At 44.6% G+C, this 17,428-nt stretch overlaps 1 protein-coding gene across 3 annotated transcripts in view; it reads right to left on the reverse strand.

Moving 5' to 3' along the window:
* Positions 1-11,796, reverse strand: part of TMEM135 (transmembrane protein 135) — a 179,709-nt gene extending 167,913 nt beyond the window's left edge. For 2 of the 3 annotated variants that reach the window (XR_008448598.1, XM_054059062.1), the window contains exon 1: positions 11,612-11,794. Coding sequence is in view for 2 of the 3 variants with exons in the window: in XM_054059062.1 (XP_053915037.1) it covers positions 11,612-11,752 (141 nt within the window). In the remaining variant the exon portion in view is untranslated. Of the gene's footprint in view, positions 1-11,611 lie in introns of all 3 variants that reach the window. The other variant, XM_054059075.1, reaches the window with a different exon arrangement.
* Positions 11,797-17,428: the final 5,632 nt, after the last annotated feature.

Consider the following 17,428-nt stretch of genomic DNA (forward strand, 5'->3'; position numbering starts at 1 on the left):
GGAAGGACACTGTGACGAAGGCCAAAGTCTTACAATAAATGCACTGCTCCAGGCTTAGCAGCAGACGTCAGTAGAAGTAGCATGGAAGGAGAAGACGACATCCAGTAAATACTTCCGTGACAAACTCTTAACCTCTATGAAGATGCTAACAGATGTAGCAGAATGTCTGTGCTACCTGAAACTTCCTGCAGAGTCAAGCAGACAGAAATGAACATCTCATCAACATTACAGTCTTGTCTCTCCAGCTACAAAAGGAGCAGAAGAACCCTAGGACCCCTTAATTAAGGCATCTCATGATGTTCCATATCAGCACCCTAGTGTTGATAGCTGTAAAAGTTAGATTGCCATGTTATTCACGAGAAGAATGAAGGACTGCAATTCTTACTCATCTCACAGATCCAAACAATTAACTATCATGTATCTAGGAAAGGCCAAAACTAGGTCCAGACCTTCCATTATTCTTGTCACCACTTTCCATAATTTCTTGGTCTCACTATTCTGTTTTGAGACGGACTGACCAAGAATTTTACAGAACAAAATTCTTCAGTGCATAAAAATTACTGTACATTTCCAGCTTTAGTACAATACTAAATGCATTGTCTGCAACACGAGTGGAGCACTGCTGTGACAGGTAATGCCACGGGTGTTTGCAGCTATATGAAAGTTTTACGAGGAGTGGCTGAGGGAACTGAGGTTATTTAGCCTTGAGAAGAGGAGGCTGTGGGGAGACCTTATTGCTCTCTACAACTACCTGAAAGGAGGTTGTAGAGAGGAGGGAGCTGGCCTCTTCTCCCAAGTGACAGGGAACAGGACAAGGGGGAATGGCCTCAAGCTGTATTCAGACTGGATATCAGGAAAAAAATTTCACAGAAAGGGTCAAGGGGCAGAGGCTGCCCAGGGAGGTGGTTGAGTCACCATCCCTGGAGGTACTTCAAAGACGGGTAGACAAGGTGCTCAGGGACATGGCTTAGTGGCAGATAGGAATGGTTGCACTCGATGACCAAAGAGGTCTTTTCCAACCTGGTGATTCTATGAAACCCACTCACAATGCTGCCTCCCCTCAATCTCACGCTGCCTGTGTTGCCTCACCTCCTAAGTCAAATTTAGCCACAATCTAGGGAACAGAAGCCACACACTCACCACTGTAGAGAGGAAAGAGAAGAAAAGCACAACCCACTTACAATGCCGCCCCTTCCTCTACTTTATTTCTGAAGCTATAGTGTTTCTCCTGCCAATTATCCTTTACAAGAAGGAGAAGACTGCTCAAAATCTTTCTGAAACCAGGGACAGGAGACTCCACCAAATGCCAGCAGAGTAAGATCCAGCTTTCAGTTACTCATGACTTCTCCAGGAAGATGAAAGCAATGCACCCTCAGGGTAAAGAATACTCCAGCATCTCCTTTGACTAACAGCAGCTTGGGAATACACCAGATGTGCTGCAACTTCTTCCTACTCAGCTTTCCATAAAACACTGAGTCACTCTTAAAATCTCTTATTTTCAAGGCATTAATCGACCTGGTCTTAGGATATTTAGGAGTACACAACTCTCTGCGATAAGGATTGTCATTAACTACTCCAACCTTCAATGGAACTTAGCTACCAAGACAATCCTTCCCTGTACAGCACCACCTTTCCTTTTATTTAAAAAAAAAAAAAAAAGTATCAGTAAGACTGTGGAATAAAGTTTCATAGACACTAAGAGCTACCATCGACCCCACCTTTCTCCATTCCAGACAGAAGGCACATTGCTTTCATTTCTCCTTTACTTATATACTTTATATCATCCATTTAAAAAAAAAAAATAGAATCACCACGTCACCCTGTACACACCTCTCTGTAGGGAAAAGAATACAACAGGAAAAAAAGACCAAATTTAACCAATGTCCACCCTATAACCCATACACCATAAAGACACTATCACATTTTAAGTAACAATTAGATAACGGCACTTTCCTCAAGCAGATTTGCCGTCTGCAGGTAAACAATATCTAGGTTTGAAATACTTACCTAACATTAAAGATTCATTTATTCATCAAGGAAGATTCCAACCCTTTCTATTAAGAATTAAGCATTTGAGTCAGGGTAGAGTACAACCACTCTGTGTAACTTACTTTGCAAGAATTCCAAGGTAGCTAGTAAGTAATCAACCCACACACACATTTCAAATACTAGAACTGCCATTTTCTTCGCACCACAGTCTAAGTTTTGTTACACTATGACATTTTACGCACTAAAAAGAAACTTTAAGCAGTAGTATAGTCTGCAGATGCAGTCTTTATTTGGCCTATGCAAGCATTCAACAGAGACTTAAATATTCATTATCCACAGTCCATACCAACAGCTGAGCTGTTTGCCTCTAACAGCCTTCACGGCCCTTCCTGCAATTTTACTCCACTTTCTTGTGGCTCAAGCCACAGAAGCACTAGAAATAGCAAAATCCAGCTTTGTTAACATTTTTACATTCTCATTTTCTAATACAATCAACTAATAAATCCCGACATACATTACTCATTAATAACACTTCCAGGTGAGAAATTGATTTGACGAAATACTCCCCAATTGTCCCTGTGTGACAGCTGTGCCCTACACACACAACACAGAAGGAGGGGGAATAAATCATCTGCCACCATGACTTCCAGAGAAAGTATTTCTAGCCTCAAATGTGATTAGTTTGGTACTATGAACATGGTCAGGTGAAGCCTTTTGAATAAGATAAGTCAAGCATGTGGGAAAGAAGATTTCCTTTCAACATCTGAAGACTGATCCAGCACTGTCTGGTGTCCCATTACCCTTTGTGGGAAAACTGAAAACAGAAAGTCTCTGACTTATTTTTTAAGAAAAATAACTCCTTTCCTCGTTTCCACACACAACTGTTCAAAACTTGAAACTCAAAATTCAATTATGCTTTAAAACAGGCCTGGCAGCATTAGGCAGCTTTTGAAGGCAACCCTACACTCTTCTTACTTATAAACAAAGGGAATAACAGCAAGATTAATACATGACAGATACCGCAGCAGAAGACATGACCACAAATCTGTCCTCCAAAATCCTTGAATATACAAGCACTATAATGATTCTCTAGACAGCTGACAGTCTTTTATGCGCCTAGCCCAGACTTTCTCTCTCCTGTTCATCAATCAAAGGTAAACTGACTACAGATTGTTATCTGATGGTTATCCTCCTATTTCCCCTACAGATTAAAACAAGCTCCGATTTAAGTCTAAAACATGTTGGCCACTACCATCTTGAAATAGAAAACATTCATATCTATGAAAAACTATTTAACACATTCAAAAAACATTGCTATGAATTTATATTTTAGCATAGGTGGAAAAACCACAAGAGCCAGACTACTATATTTCTAAGACTGTTTTCATATGAATAGATACAAGGATAGAAGGAAGAAATGAGGTTTTTATGGCTTTACGTACAGTACAATATGGAGCGGAGTTGGAAGGAGATCACTCTTCAAATCAAATGCAAATACTTTTAAAGTAATATATCTAAAAATATTGCATTAAAAAGAGTAATGCATCAAAAGCAGCACAGCCATCAGGTCAAGGGAGGCGATTCCGCCCCTCTACTCGGGTGAGACCTCATCTGGACTACTGCATCCAACTCTGGAGTACTCAGCACGGGAAAGACACGGACCTGTTGGAGTGGGTCCAGAGGAGGCCACAAAAATGATGGAACACCTCTCTGAGGAGGACAGGCTCAGAGAGTTGGGGTTGTTCAGCCTGGAGAAGAGAAGGCTTCAGGGAGACCTTATTGCACCCTTTCTGCACTTAAAGGAGGCTTGTAAGAAAGATGAGGACAGACTTTTTAGCAGGACTTGTATCAAGAGGACAAGGGGTAATGGTTTTAAACTTAAAGAGGGGAGATTTAGACTAGATATAAGGAAGAAATTCTTTACTGTGAGGGTGGTGCAGCACTGGCACAGTTTGCCCAGAGAGGTGGTGGATGCCCCATCCCTGGAAACATTCAAGGTCAGGCTGGACAGGGCTCTGAGCAATCTGACCCAGTTGAAGATGTCCCTGCTCACTGCAGAGGGGTTGAATTGAATGATCTTTAAGGGCCCTTCCAATCCAAAACATTCTGATTCTAAAATATACTAGTCACTCTAAGAATAAACATTGCTAACAATGTGAACTCTAAGGCCTCCCATATTTTATGTCTAAAGTATTTTAAAAAAGCCTACACAGTAATATACAGAAAAAAAATTTCTAGCATTAACTATGGAATTCACACAACTGCATTTTGACTCTCCAACATGAAAACATAGTTATGAGAAATCAGTCCAGAGACAGGACACCACCAGCTTATAAAAGAGTACTACTGAAGCCCTTTTTTTTTAATTTAGTCTTCATATCCAAATTTAAAGCCCTACAGAATTAAGAAATCAGAATTTATTCTGTATTAACCATGGAAAAAATATATGCATTTCCAACACCCTCCTTAAAACGTAGCTACTAGGCTATCAGTGTGCTCAGCAGCAAAGGAACACAAGACTCCAGGAGGAGCTTTCCTATAACCAGAGGCACCAGTCAGGCCTGATTATTCTAACGATGTGTCATGTAACACCTACAAGCAATCATCATCCAACCGCAATAACCTCTGCTTCACCTCCAGTATCCAGTCTTCACCTACACCCCTGAACTACAGATTCCACAGCAGGCCTTCTGCAGAAAGGATGGCTCCACTTAACGACTAATTGGCTGACCAATGAACACAGTCTGAGAAGTTATGTAGCAGGATAAAAAAAAACCACAGACCTTGCAGGAACTCTGCCACTATGCATACGTCAATTTTTCTCTCCCTCATCTATCAAACACCATTCCCTAAGTTTGTACAATGTGTATGCCTTTTCAAACACTACCCCCTCCATCAAATTTCAGTGAAATCAGCTGACACTGATTGATGGAAACTGAAAAAAGCATTATCTCTCTCATTCCTTCACAATATTCAACTAAAAATCAAGCTCATTATAACAAACTTTTATTAAAAAAAAAATATGAAAAGAGGGGGCAGCCAAAAAAAACCAAACAAACTACAGAAGTATTGAGACATCCAGCCAAACCTCTAGGAACACAGAGTTTAATGACATTTATAAGAGTGGCTGGCACATTTAGGCACCTTTAAAATGCAACTCTAGAGAGGATCAATAATGTTGTGTGGATGGTTTCTAGAATACATATGCTGCAAGCCATTACAAAAACAAGGAAGATCGTATAACTTAGTTCACGTGCACGTTTAAAGCAAAGGAATCCCTTCACTTCAGATTACTCAAGTGGCAGGCAGAGCTACAGACTGATGTCAGATTTCTTTCATAATTGTATTCAACTATTTCTATGTTCTTTTCTAACTGTTCGCAATTTTGTATGAATCCTTTTGCTTTGTAAAATTTATTTTTAAGTGGTTTGCAGTAACATACTCAAATTGCCCTGAGGTAACACCTGGGTTTTGAAAGACGCTGTTGTTGAAATCAGCAATTTGTTTCTCGTGCTGCCTCTTAAACACTGATTTGTTGTTCCTCAATTAGCTGGTCCCTCCCTGATTTCATAGATTACAAAACCTGGCTTCCAGATTTTTAATTTCGTAAGTCAGCTCCTGCAGCACCCCGAGGAAGAACATGTGTCTCCTGCTCTCTGACTTCCTCTGTCCGTTTTTCAAATGTTATTGGAGGATCACCATCACGGGGCTGGGTTGGTTTAGCTTTTTTTTAAAATTTCCTATATTAGCCTCCCAACTAAAAAAGACATTAACAGTGTTCATGTACTCTTTGAATAACATCTATATTACCTTCAACCCTGGCATCACCCTCATTCCATGACTACTGATCTTCACTGTTTCCCTTGTAATTAAACAAGCAGTGGGCCATTTTTCATTCCTCTTGAAATGTCTAGCTCGGTACAATTTCCAATCATTTTTCTCCTACTCTGAAATTCTTGCACTCTACTATACAGCTGTACCAACATAAGAGATTTACATCTCCTTGATAAACAGCCCCTTTAATTATTTTTGCTGTTTCCCAGTATTTGTAGCGTCTTTATCAAGATCTTTGCTCAGTCAGTCAAGGCAGGGGCTTTCCCTGTTTTCACTACTGTGATGTAGATTCCAGGTTACCCCTTGCACCTTTGAGCATAAATTCTTCAGTGTGCCTGAATTCATTAACTGACTCTTTTACAATTCTCAGTATCTCAGTAAAAGGACTATTTTTGTTTATTTTCAATTTCAGAAATACCTTTACTAGTCTGGCCCGAAAGCCACTTGAACAGAGCAGAATGGTCACAGCCTGGAATGAAGACATTTAAACCAGACTCTTACTTTAGTAACATTGAAGCTGATTTTAGTCACATTTAACCCAGCTTCCAGAAGAATGTAAAGGCAAAAGCACACTGACCTATGTGTCATTCAGAACACAGCACAGAGATGACACTGCACTATGCTAAGAGGATCAGATACCCCAGCACAATGCAATCACACACCACCATCACAGCAGTCCCAGGTACCAGATCCTGACAGAAGGGAGTTTCTTGATGGCCTACTCCAGAGATCCAAGCCGGCACACAGATGCACATTCAAGGGTAACACTAACATCCTTCTTAGTTTCCCCATCCCACTTCCAAATTTGCAATGATTCACAGCACAAACAAAGAAAAAACACATTTTACCATACACAGCAACTGTGGGCCATTTTTCAATACAATGTGGCCAGTACAGCCTTCTCACACACCTAAGATGACAGATGATGACAATACGTACACTGGCAGATAGAACATGATCTGTTTTAGTGTTAGGTGGCTCCCCCGCTTTGCCCAGAAGAAACTGCACATGAAATGAGCAGCTGCAGGGCCATCCTTGGAGCCATCCTCTGGCCCTATCCTACAGCAACGTACACAGGGCCAGGAAGGTGATGTGACACTGGCACTTCATTCTGCCCCACTTCAACCTTTGGCTGGTGATTTGGTCTTCCACCCAACAGTTTTCAAAATGATCCACTAGCAAAACAATTAGGTTTGTTCTTGTCATTACGCCTAGTCAATTGGTGATTAATCCATGAAGAGACCTGTGCAAGACTATCCGGCCCATGCTGTAGGACTGTCAATGTCCCTCTCATATTTACACAGGAAGAAAACACCTTTATACTCGTACTATTGCTGATAGCATTTGTCTTTAACAACAATATATACAACGTTGCCCTGGGTAGCTTACAAAATAAAAAATACAGATTAAAAGAAAGAATGCAGACACTCAAGGGTCAAAGAGGGCCAAAGAAGGTATCAGCACTGGAATTTGAAGTATAAAAAAAAACTTTCAAAGTAGGACGAGAAATAAGCAATTGACATCTCAGAATGTGCAGGCAATTACAAGCACAGCAGGAAAAACAGGCACGAGTATGAAAAATATAAAAAAATGAGACAAAAATTAGTATGAAAAAGTGTCAAAATTAGGACCAAAATGAGTATAAAAATGGTATGAGAAGAATTTAAGTGAAAGAAATCAATAAAATACAGCAAGCTCTACAAATCATTTAAAAATGTACAGGAATAGCAGACGCAAGTTACACCTGTTGTACTAAATAATCAGTTGAACCATCACCCAGTCCAGAGGACATGTCAAAATAACCCACTGCCATCCGCGCTGCTTTAGGCCTGGTGCTCCTCTTCCTCATACCAGAAGATCTCCCAGAAATACGGTATAGCACTACTTAAATGTAGAGTCTTTGCAGTCATTTACTGAAAACCAGTATGTTACTCATCAAACGCTCACACCAATTAATTTGACTTCATCAGTCTGTCATTGACAGAAGAACAGTAAAACATTTAAGAGATGTGAGGTGTAGATGCTAGGAGTTTGGATTCTAGATTGTAATTCTCCCTAATGCCACTGTCTCCCAGAAAAACCTCTGGCAATTTATTCTCATTTATTCATTTTTATTCATTTCCACAAAAGCTTTTGTGAGGGGGAAAACTACTTCATCTACTTTCCTCAGTTGTTAGTTTGTGGCAACAGGAAGAATAAACAAGGAACAGCCATTTGACAGGCTTGACATAGGCAAAAATAAAGTGCGACTTCTTTTTACTGAGTTGTACAAAGGACTGGAACTAAGTAGTACCAGAAACATTCTGAACGTACACTGATATAACTATACAAAATAAGTTAAGTTCATCCCCTTATAGAAATTTCAGAACACAGAAAAGGATTGAATGTTTGTACTACCCAACTGCGATATTTCATTTACAAATACAAGGTTTTTCAGCACAGCAAAGAATAATATTCATGGTGCTTGTCTTAATTCAGGAGTGTTCTTTGCCTGCCAACCTACTTAATGTGCAAGCCTCCTGTTTCCTCTTCTGTAGTCCCAATTGCACTCTTTTACTCTTTACCTTACGCTGGCACTGGTCCTTGTCAAACCCTGCTTAATAAATCAATGTAATTCATCAGTGCAGCTGAAAATTACCCCAGCTAAATGCAGAGTAGTAACCTCTTCTGGGTTAGCGCACAAACTGAATCTGATCAAGGAGAGGTAAGGTCCAAGACTACACAAATAAAGGAGTATAGTTATGTGTCTGGGAGCAAAGGAAGGCAAGCGCTTCCTCCCTCTTTAGCTAGGAGCAAGATTTTAGAGTAGCTCAACTTTAGATTACTCTAATGAGTCAAGTTAAACACTGTCAACAAAAGCCTATGAAAATTAAAAACTGCAAATAAGGCAGTGTAAAAATTGAGGTAGATGTTTTGCAGTACAGCATGACATTGGCTGAGAAGGTTCCCACCCCATCTTGGATTTGTGACAAGACCTAACTGTCCACAAGGCCACAATGTAAAACAGATCTTGAAAACATTTTGGATATGGGAGGTTTTCTTTTCTTTTCAAATAAATAAAAAGGGGGAGCTTCGCCCCCAACCTGTGACTGCACAACTGAGTGAATGGTAACATAGCTATGAGCAGGAACCTCTTTACAGGGCTTGGTTGCTGGAGAATTTTTCATTTAATTACAGAGCCATTTAAGCTCCTTTATCTTTAGCCAGACCTGATGGATCGCTGCTACACCTCCTGCGGCTCATTTCAGGCTCCTTCTCTGCTGGTAAAAGTATTCACGCTCCCATAGAACAAACTGTGTCAGAAAACAGATACAAGTTACAAATTACCAAATTAACCAGGAGGGGAAGAGGGGATGAGCAAATGTTCTCTGTACCAGTTTCCCAATAGTTTCCTGATACAGCTCCCAGCATGCCCACAAAAATAGCTGCCACTTCAGATTGTGACAGTTCAGAGTGAAAATGTTCAGTGTCAGACATCACAACTTCTTAGGTCCACAATGCTTCCAGTTATTTCCTTTTTTTTAAGCTGCAATTGGATGTTTTCACAATTTTCACTCAAGGAATGCTTGAGTGAGAGCCTAAATGAATTATGCCAGGACTGCTGCAGACCCAGCTCCTTCCTTTCTCTTTATTACATACATTGATAATTTCATTGCACCAGCACAGGTATAAAGTTGAAAGTACAGACTTAATGACTTGTTTTTCTTTCTTTAAGACTTGGGTCGGCTCACTACCCAATCCTCTAATCACCACTAGAAAAGAAACAACAAAGTGCGGACAGAAGGAAGTGCTCACCTACAGCAATTCCAGCTTAGATGAGTTTTCAGAATATCTTTACAGAGATGGATAGAAAGAAATCCCAACTCCTCTATCTTCACCCTAACTTGCTGGAAGTAAGCCAGCTAGAACTGACATGATATAAACAAGTATAACTGCACACTCAAGCTAAGGTACCTCACCTGAAGGATACCCTCTGAACACTTAAAAACTCCTTTACCCTTAATGTATTTTTTAGTGTTGCTTCTTTATACAATGGAACCTTCTTGATCTTAAATCACTGGTTACCAAGGTGTCACCAACAGTAATACACACATGCTCTCACTACTGCCAAAGATACAATGCTCACCTCTCAGGCAAATATAATTCTTTTTATTTAGGTATCATAAGTACTAGAAAATTACAAAAATACAATGTTCAGGCTGTACCCATGCCCTCCTACCCCACCAGCTTCACTCCTTTTGCAGCATCTGTTACACCATTGGACCCTGGCCAACCCCTATGACCTTCTCCTCACTTCCTAGGGCTAGCACAGACCTCTCGCTTCTGCCGCTCCTCCCTAAGCCTAAGGCTGCCCCCCGCCATAACCCATACAGCCTCCTGACCTCAAGCCAAGCTGCCCCCACCACACTATCTCTCTCTGTCAGCACCAGACTCCTTTCTGTGGTTCTTCCTCCTCACCAGGCTGCACCTTGACATCTCCCCTGCCCTTCTTTCTTCAATATACGTTTCTCCCTCCACCAGAGACCAGTCTCCTCCCCTTGATATGCCTCATGCGCTTCTCCCCCCATCACAGACCAGACTTCCTCCCTGCTAACACACCTTGTGCCTTCCCCACACACCCCTCAAGCTCCTCCGTCTTACCTGAGGCCAGGCTTCACCCTATTACCCTGGTACTCTTCCCTTTCACCCCAGGCCAAGCTCTTCTCACCGTGATATCCTTCATAGCCTTCCACCCAAAACCAAGGCCAGACTACCCCACTCCTTGACAACCATTGCGCCTATTCCCCAGGCCAGTCGTCACCCCCTTCCCCATGCCTTTGTGCCTCCCCAGACCAGACCTTACCTTCAAGCCCCAACCCCAGGCCAGACTCCCTCACGCATTCCCCTGCCTCCCCTCATGCCCCCTACTCCATACCCTTACCGCCCTCCCAGGCCAGACCCTCCCTTCATGCCCCTCACCCCATACCCTTACTTCTCCCCAAGGCCAGACCCTCCCCACATGCCCCTCACCTCACTCCTTTGCCCCTCCAGACCAGACCCTCCTCTCATACCCTTCACCCCTTTCCTTTACCCCCCCAGACCAGACCCTCCGCTCATGCACTCTCCCCAATACCCATACTTCCCCCCCTCAGGCCAGACTCCCACCCCAGCTCACCCAGCCCATTCATCTGCCTGTGCCCCAGACCAGACCCTCCCCTCACCTCCCTACCCCAAAAACCCTTCTCCTGTTCCCCAGGCCAGACCTCACTATGCCCCCTCCTCATACCAGGCTCCCTCCCCAGGCCAGACCCTCCCCTCATGACCCCTCACCCCATTCCTCTGCCTCCCCAGACCAGACCCTCCCCTCACGCCCTCCAGACCAGCTGCCCCAGCCCATTCCTCTGCCTCCCCCTAAGACAAGACCCTCCCCTCATGCCCTCCCCCCAGTACCCTCGCTCCCCCCCTCAGGTCAGGCTGCCCCCCAGGCCAGACCCTCTCCTCATGCCCCCCCACCCATTCCTTTGCTTCTCCCCCAGGCCAGACCCTCTCCTCATGCCCTCCCCCCAATTCCTTTACTCCCCAGACCAGACCCTCCCTTCACGTCCCCCACCCACTCCTTTGCTCCCCGAAGACCAGACCAGACCCTCCTCTCATAGCCCCCACTCCAGCTTGCCCCCCCGATTCCTCTGCCTCCCCCCAAAACCAGACGTTATCTCTCATGCCCCCCCAAATCCCTCTGCCCGCCCCCCCCCCCCCCCCAAGGCCAGGCCCTCCCCACACACACCCTTAGGCCCCCCCGTGCACACACCAGGTAGAGGGTGCCGTAGATGCGGAGAGACTCTGTCAGGGCGCCCTGGGTGACGTGCAGGACGGCCCAGGAGCAGCGTGGGTCCCAGGTGTGCCCGATCTCATAGCAGCCGTGGGGGATAGATTTGCTCAGCGCCGCCATCTTCGTCGCACGCGGGGGGGGGGGGCGCGCGCGTCCGCCGCGTCACGGCCGATGCGGGAGAAAGGTCGCGGGGAGGGGAGGGGGGGGCGGTGTCGGGGTTACTCGCGGGCAGCCGCGCGTCCCCCCCCTTTTCCCCCCCCTCCGCGGGTCGCGTGAGGCTCGCAGCCAATCGGCGGCTGCGGGGGCGGGGCCAGGCGCGCGCGCTCACCCTGAGCCCCCCACGTGACACCCCCCCCGTGTCCCCACCGGGGCTCGGCGGGCCGGGGCCGTCTGGGCTGGTTTGGGTTAGAAGGGACCTTAAAGCCCATCGAGTTTCAACCCCTGCCATGGGCGGGACACCTCCCACCAGGCTGCCCAAGGTCCCACCAACCTGCCCTTGGACACCTCCAGGGATGGGGCAGCCACACCTTTCCTGGGCAACCTGTGTCAGTGCCTCACCACTCTTGTGAAGAAATTCCTCCTAATATCCAGTATAAATATTCTACCCACCAATTTAAAGCCATTACCTCTCGTCACTCCAGGCGCTTGTAGAAAGTCCCTCCCCTACAGCTTTCCTGTAGCCTCTTCAGGTACTGGAAGGTCTCTATAAGGTCTCCCTGGACCTTCTCACAGAATCATTAGGTTGGAAAAGACCTTAGAAGTCATCAGCCTCAACCATACCCGTCCTCTACCAAATCATAGAATCATAGAATAGTCTGTGTTGGAAGGGACCTTAAAGATCATCTAGTTCCAACTTCCCTGCCATGGGCAGGGACACCCCCAGCTGGATCAGGCTGCCCAAGGCCCCATCCAACCTGGCCTTGAACACCTCCAGGGATGGGGCAGCCACAGCTTCCCTGGGCAACCAGTTCCCATGCCTCACCACTCTCATCGTGAAGAAATTCCTCCTTATGTCTAGTCCAAATCTGTCCTTCTCCAGTTTATACCCATTCCCCCTCGTCCTACCACTACAAGCCTTCATGAACAGTCCCTCCTCAGCTTTCCCTAGCCCCTTTCAGGTACTGGAAGGTCGCTGTAAGGTCTCCTCTGAGCCTTCTTCAGGCTGAACAATGCCAACTCTCTCAGTCTGTCCTCGTAAGGGAGGTGCTCCAGCACTCCGATCATCTTTGTAGCCTCCTCTGGACGCATTCCAACATCTCCGTATCCTTCTTATGTTGAGGATTCCAGAACTGGACACAATATTCCAGATGAGGTCTCACAAGAGACCCCAGGCACCTCACCTACTCACCTCTTAAACGCTTCCAGGGATGGTGACTCAACAACCTCCCCAGGCAGCCTCTGCCCATGCCCGATAACACTTTCTGTGAAGAAATTTTTCCTAATATCCAGTCTGAACCTCCCCTGACTCAGCTTGAGGCCATTCCCTCTTGTGCTATCACCAGCCACCAACATCCACCTCTCTGCAACCTCGTTTTAGGTAGTTGTAGAGAGCCATAAGGTCTCCCCTCAGCCTCCTCCAGGCTGAACAACCCTAGCTCTCTCAGCCTGTCCTCAGATGGGAGGTTGCAGAGCTTGGTGTGATCTTTTACAAATCACTCAACTGACAGAAATATGAAATCCAATGATGTTCCACTGTATGAAAGACCAAGAGCTCTTTATCGACCGTGTTATTTTTAATCCGTAGTAGCTCTCATACTGCATACAGAACACCACATCTGGAGAAAAGGAGGCTGAGGGAGGGCAGACTGTCAAGTGCACTGAATTCGGTTGCCTGAAGAGCATTCACGGGACCAGGAGGTCTCTAATGAGCTTTGGCGACATCCATGATTAGGCTGTGGAAGATTCTATAATTGTGTTAGAGAGTGGGTGCCATGTAATGTGAAGGGTAACGAAGCTGGGAAGAGTCTGAAGCACAAGTCTTATGAGGAGTGACTGAGGGAACTGGGATTGTTTAGTCTGGAGAAGAGAAGACTGAGAGGAGACCTTATCGCTGTGTACAACTCCCTGAAAGGATCCCTCTGATCATCTTCCTGGCCCTCCTCTGGACTCTCTCTTATCAGATCCATGATCTTCCAGTGCTGAGGACTCCAGAACTGAATGCAGTACTCCAGAACTGAATGCAGTACTCCAGATGAGATCTCATGAGAGCAGAGTGGAGAAGCAGAATCACCTCCATCAATTTGCTGGTTATACTTCTTCTGATGTAGCCCAGGCTGGCTTTCTGGGCTGCAAGAACACATTACTGGCTCATGTTGAGCTTCTAACCTCCAGAACCATGAAGGCAGCAATAAATAACGTGGTTATAGTTCACTTGCAACACTTGCATCTGTTTCCAGCTTGAAATTTTGATTATTTTGGGACTAAATGTGCTGAGTGGGTCAGGAGCAGTGGATTTTACCTTAGGTCTCTATTAAGTAACTATTTGTGAACACTCAGGCCTGGTGGAGCAAGTACACTCTGTACCTTCTGTGCAGTGGTCAAGCCAGGAGCAGATATTTCAAGACCTAGTGGGAGATACATTCTGAGAAAAATAGGAAGAGGAGCAACTAACCTGCAGTCAAATGCAAACTTAAACTTATCTACGGCAAGAAAATTCCTCCCCCTTACAGCTTGCCTCCAAATTCTTCTCCTGCAGAGCCCACAGACTTCCCCTCATGGATCAGACTGGAGACCAATTTCTACCACTCCCAACAAGACAGAGCAAATATGTCATTAATTTGGCAAAAACCTGTGCCATTCCTTTCAAGGAGCCTGCTGTGGATGCAAGAGTGTACTTGCTTTTCAAATTTACGCATTTAGCAAATGGGTAAGTTGGATGGTTCACAGAACTTGGAGTCGCTGAGAAGCTGTTTGACTCCCAGAAAATCTGCAGTAGATTTTGAGCCTAAATAGTTCAATTATGCTGTTTCGGTCAAGTGTGCTTGACCAAACAACCCTATTTTAGGTAGAACTCTGGCAGTCATTGTTTAAAATCTATTAGGAGACCCTAGAGATAACTGAATTCAGCCTTAGAGCTGATGTACAGCTCCCTTGCAGCTGTGATTGCGTGGCTGACTAAGGGAATGAATATTGCTGCATGCTGACCTTTGTAGACAAGCAGCACTGGCAAGATAACCTGCTGCAGCATTGTATGGTCTTTGGCTTGGACCCAGTGCCTTGCTCGCTGTTTCTGTCTTACTCTGTTAAAGAACTGCTTGTGGGCAGAAAAGGCAATTATTGCCCAAGATACGCACGCATTCTGGCTCTCTTGCGTGCGTGTTTTGGCTTTGATACTACTCTGGGCTTAAGGCTTGCTGGCTGCCTTGTATTTGTGGGCAGGGAGCAATGGTATGTAGAATATTAATTGCACAAGTGAATAATTTCACTCCTGACACATGTTTTTGCCAGCAGTCCTAGTGTTGGAGGACTTGCCCTGCTGAAATTGAAGAAAACTGGTAGAGAAGGACCTGACAAGATACCCTGTTCTTTTGTGCAGTGACCCTGATCTGACTGAATAGCTGCCTGCTCAGAACTGGAAGCTTTTGCATCTCTGCTGTTGGGCCATCTGAGGAGGACTCTGATGATGCACTAATAAAGAAGAAGGCACAGCCCTGACCTTGCTCCAGGCTCTTTTCCATGAGGTTGCAATACTCTATTCTGGGAAGAAGCCCTAGGGGTAATGCAGCATGGGAATATTGCTGATAGCCCAATTGGCATTGGATGCCAGCCCAGGCTACTCTGCCCTGGAAGGAACTTACCCTTCATTGGAACTAGGGCAAGATAGTCTTGGAAGAGTCACATGAATTAAAAAAGCATTGAGGACCTTTACTTTTGCCTGCATAAGTACCTGAGCTCTCTTTTTCCCGTGAACAAAGCTGTATACTCAGAATAGCAGGCTGTCTCTATAATGTTACTTAAATAAACACCAGTGATGAATCCTGTGGCATAAGGCCAGGTAACATGGCACACACTTTTCAGGACTTTCCTTGTAATATCCAGGTGCCTTGGAGAGAGTTACTCAGAGCAGTTCCAAACACAAAGCCGGGGAGTGAGCTAATTGCTAAGTAGTATGGATGGTGAGGGAGTTGAGAGTGCTCAGCTTACTCCCTGGTCCTCATTAATGTAGCAGTATCAGATATACTGATGTGTCTGAATAAAAATTTAGGCAGCCAAAAGTATCAGATAGACGTGGGAGCCTTGTCAGACTAGGACAGCTATGCTCTGCCAGTCTCCGCGCCTTATTCCACAGAAGGGAGCAATGTGGCAGCATCTCACTGTGTTTAGACTCTCTTCTCCAGTTGCTCACGTACCCATTTGCAGATGGGTTAACAAAATGCAGCTTTCAGCGCAAGTCCAGGGCCAGACTCAGTCTTTAGCAACAGACCTTAACTGGTGGACAGCACTTCAATACTCCTTCAATACAGGGCATAACCAGTTATATTAGGAAATCAAATCCCTTGAGTAGCAATTGCTGAATGAAGAAAAGTAGTACCTGCCTTTCCACGTTTTAGTGGGTCTCAGAGGCTGAGAACTTTCTCTACTAGTATCTTCAGCGTCTGACAAATCTGATGTCTATGAGTAAATTACATCACTCATCTCAGCCCACGAGAGTGGCTGGAAGCATGAAGAATTCCGCCTCCCTTTGCATGAGTTGGTATCAATTTTACAAGCTGGTCTAGCTTGGAATCCAAGGTGCAGCATTTAACTAACTGGAACAAAACCAGACAGGAAAACAAAGGAACAAAGGAAAGAAGCCAAATGGGGAACTTCATATTGCAGGAAGCTTTGCCTTCCAGTCGTATTGGGAACTGGGAAATCTTCCTTCTAAACTTCTTTTTTTATATCAGAACAGTCTGGAAACATTTTAACTTGGAAGAAATGTAATGCTTTGCCCTCTCGTGCTGCCTTCCAATGTGTGTATGCTTTTTTGCCATGGTATTTGTTTTCTCCCTCAGGACAGGGGATCCTGCTTTTCCCTTCTACTCATGCAGTTCGCAGTGCCTGAACTTCACTTCTGGAAGTAGCTTCTCTCATCTGATAAGAACTGCTCTTTGCAGAAGGGGTTTTTGTCCTCGCTTCTTTTTCTTTCTCTTCTTATTCTTCTACTCTCATTGCTTTTTTTTTCTTCAATTTGTTTTCTTGGCATCTGTGATTGTTTCATGCCTCTATCATAAAGTTTATGAAATCCAGACTGAAAAATGTTCTGCTGCTGGAAAAGTTAGAGATTCAATTCATCCTTTTGCTCAGGTCAGTGGAGGTAACATGTACATGCAGACATCTGTTTCCATCAGTAAACTGCATAGGACCCAAGAGATGTTGCTGTGCTGCCTGTTCTCCAGGGAGCTCTTGGAATATGGAAATTTGTAAAAAAGAACAAATTCCAGAAGGGAGCCTTTGAGAAAGGAATTCTGGAGTTTCATGCCATCAGTGATGTATCTATAGGGACAGTCAGCTTCTCCACAAGCTTGTAACATATATATCACTAATAGATTAAGTGGCTATTTTGGGAGTGACTAGCCATTAATTGAGCTGGTTTTACTTTCCTCCAAAGAAAGAAGGACCCTTTAAGAATTACGTTTTTCACATATCTCCAAAATGGCTTACACTTTATATTTAACCCATTTTGCATTATTTGAAGAAGGATTCTTTTGTGGCTTATAGCTGTGAATGCTACTTGTTCTTTTTAACAGGGAATAATCTCAAAATACCCTTCTGTTTGCTGATATTTCAAGGTAAAGGAATTATCTGGAAGCTTTC

This window comes from Cuculus canorus, chromosome 1 (assembly GCF_017976375.1).
Source record: "Cuculus canorus isolate bCucCan1 chromosome 1, bCucCan1.pri, whole genome shotgun sequence".
Lineage (NCBI taxonomy): Eukaryota > Metazoa > Chordata > Aves > Cuculiformes > Cuculidae > Cuculus > Cuculus canorus.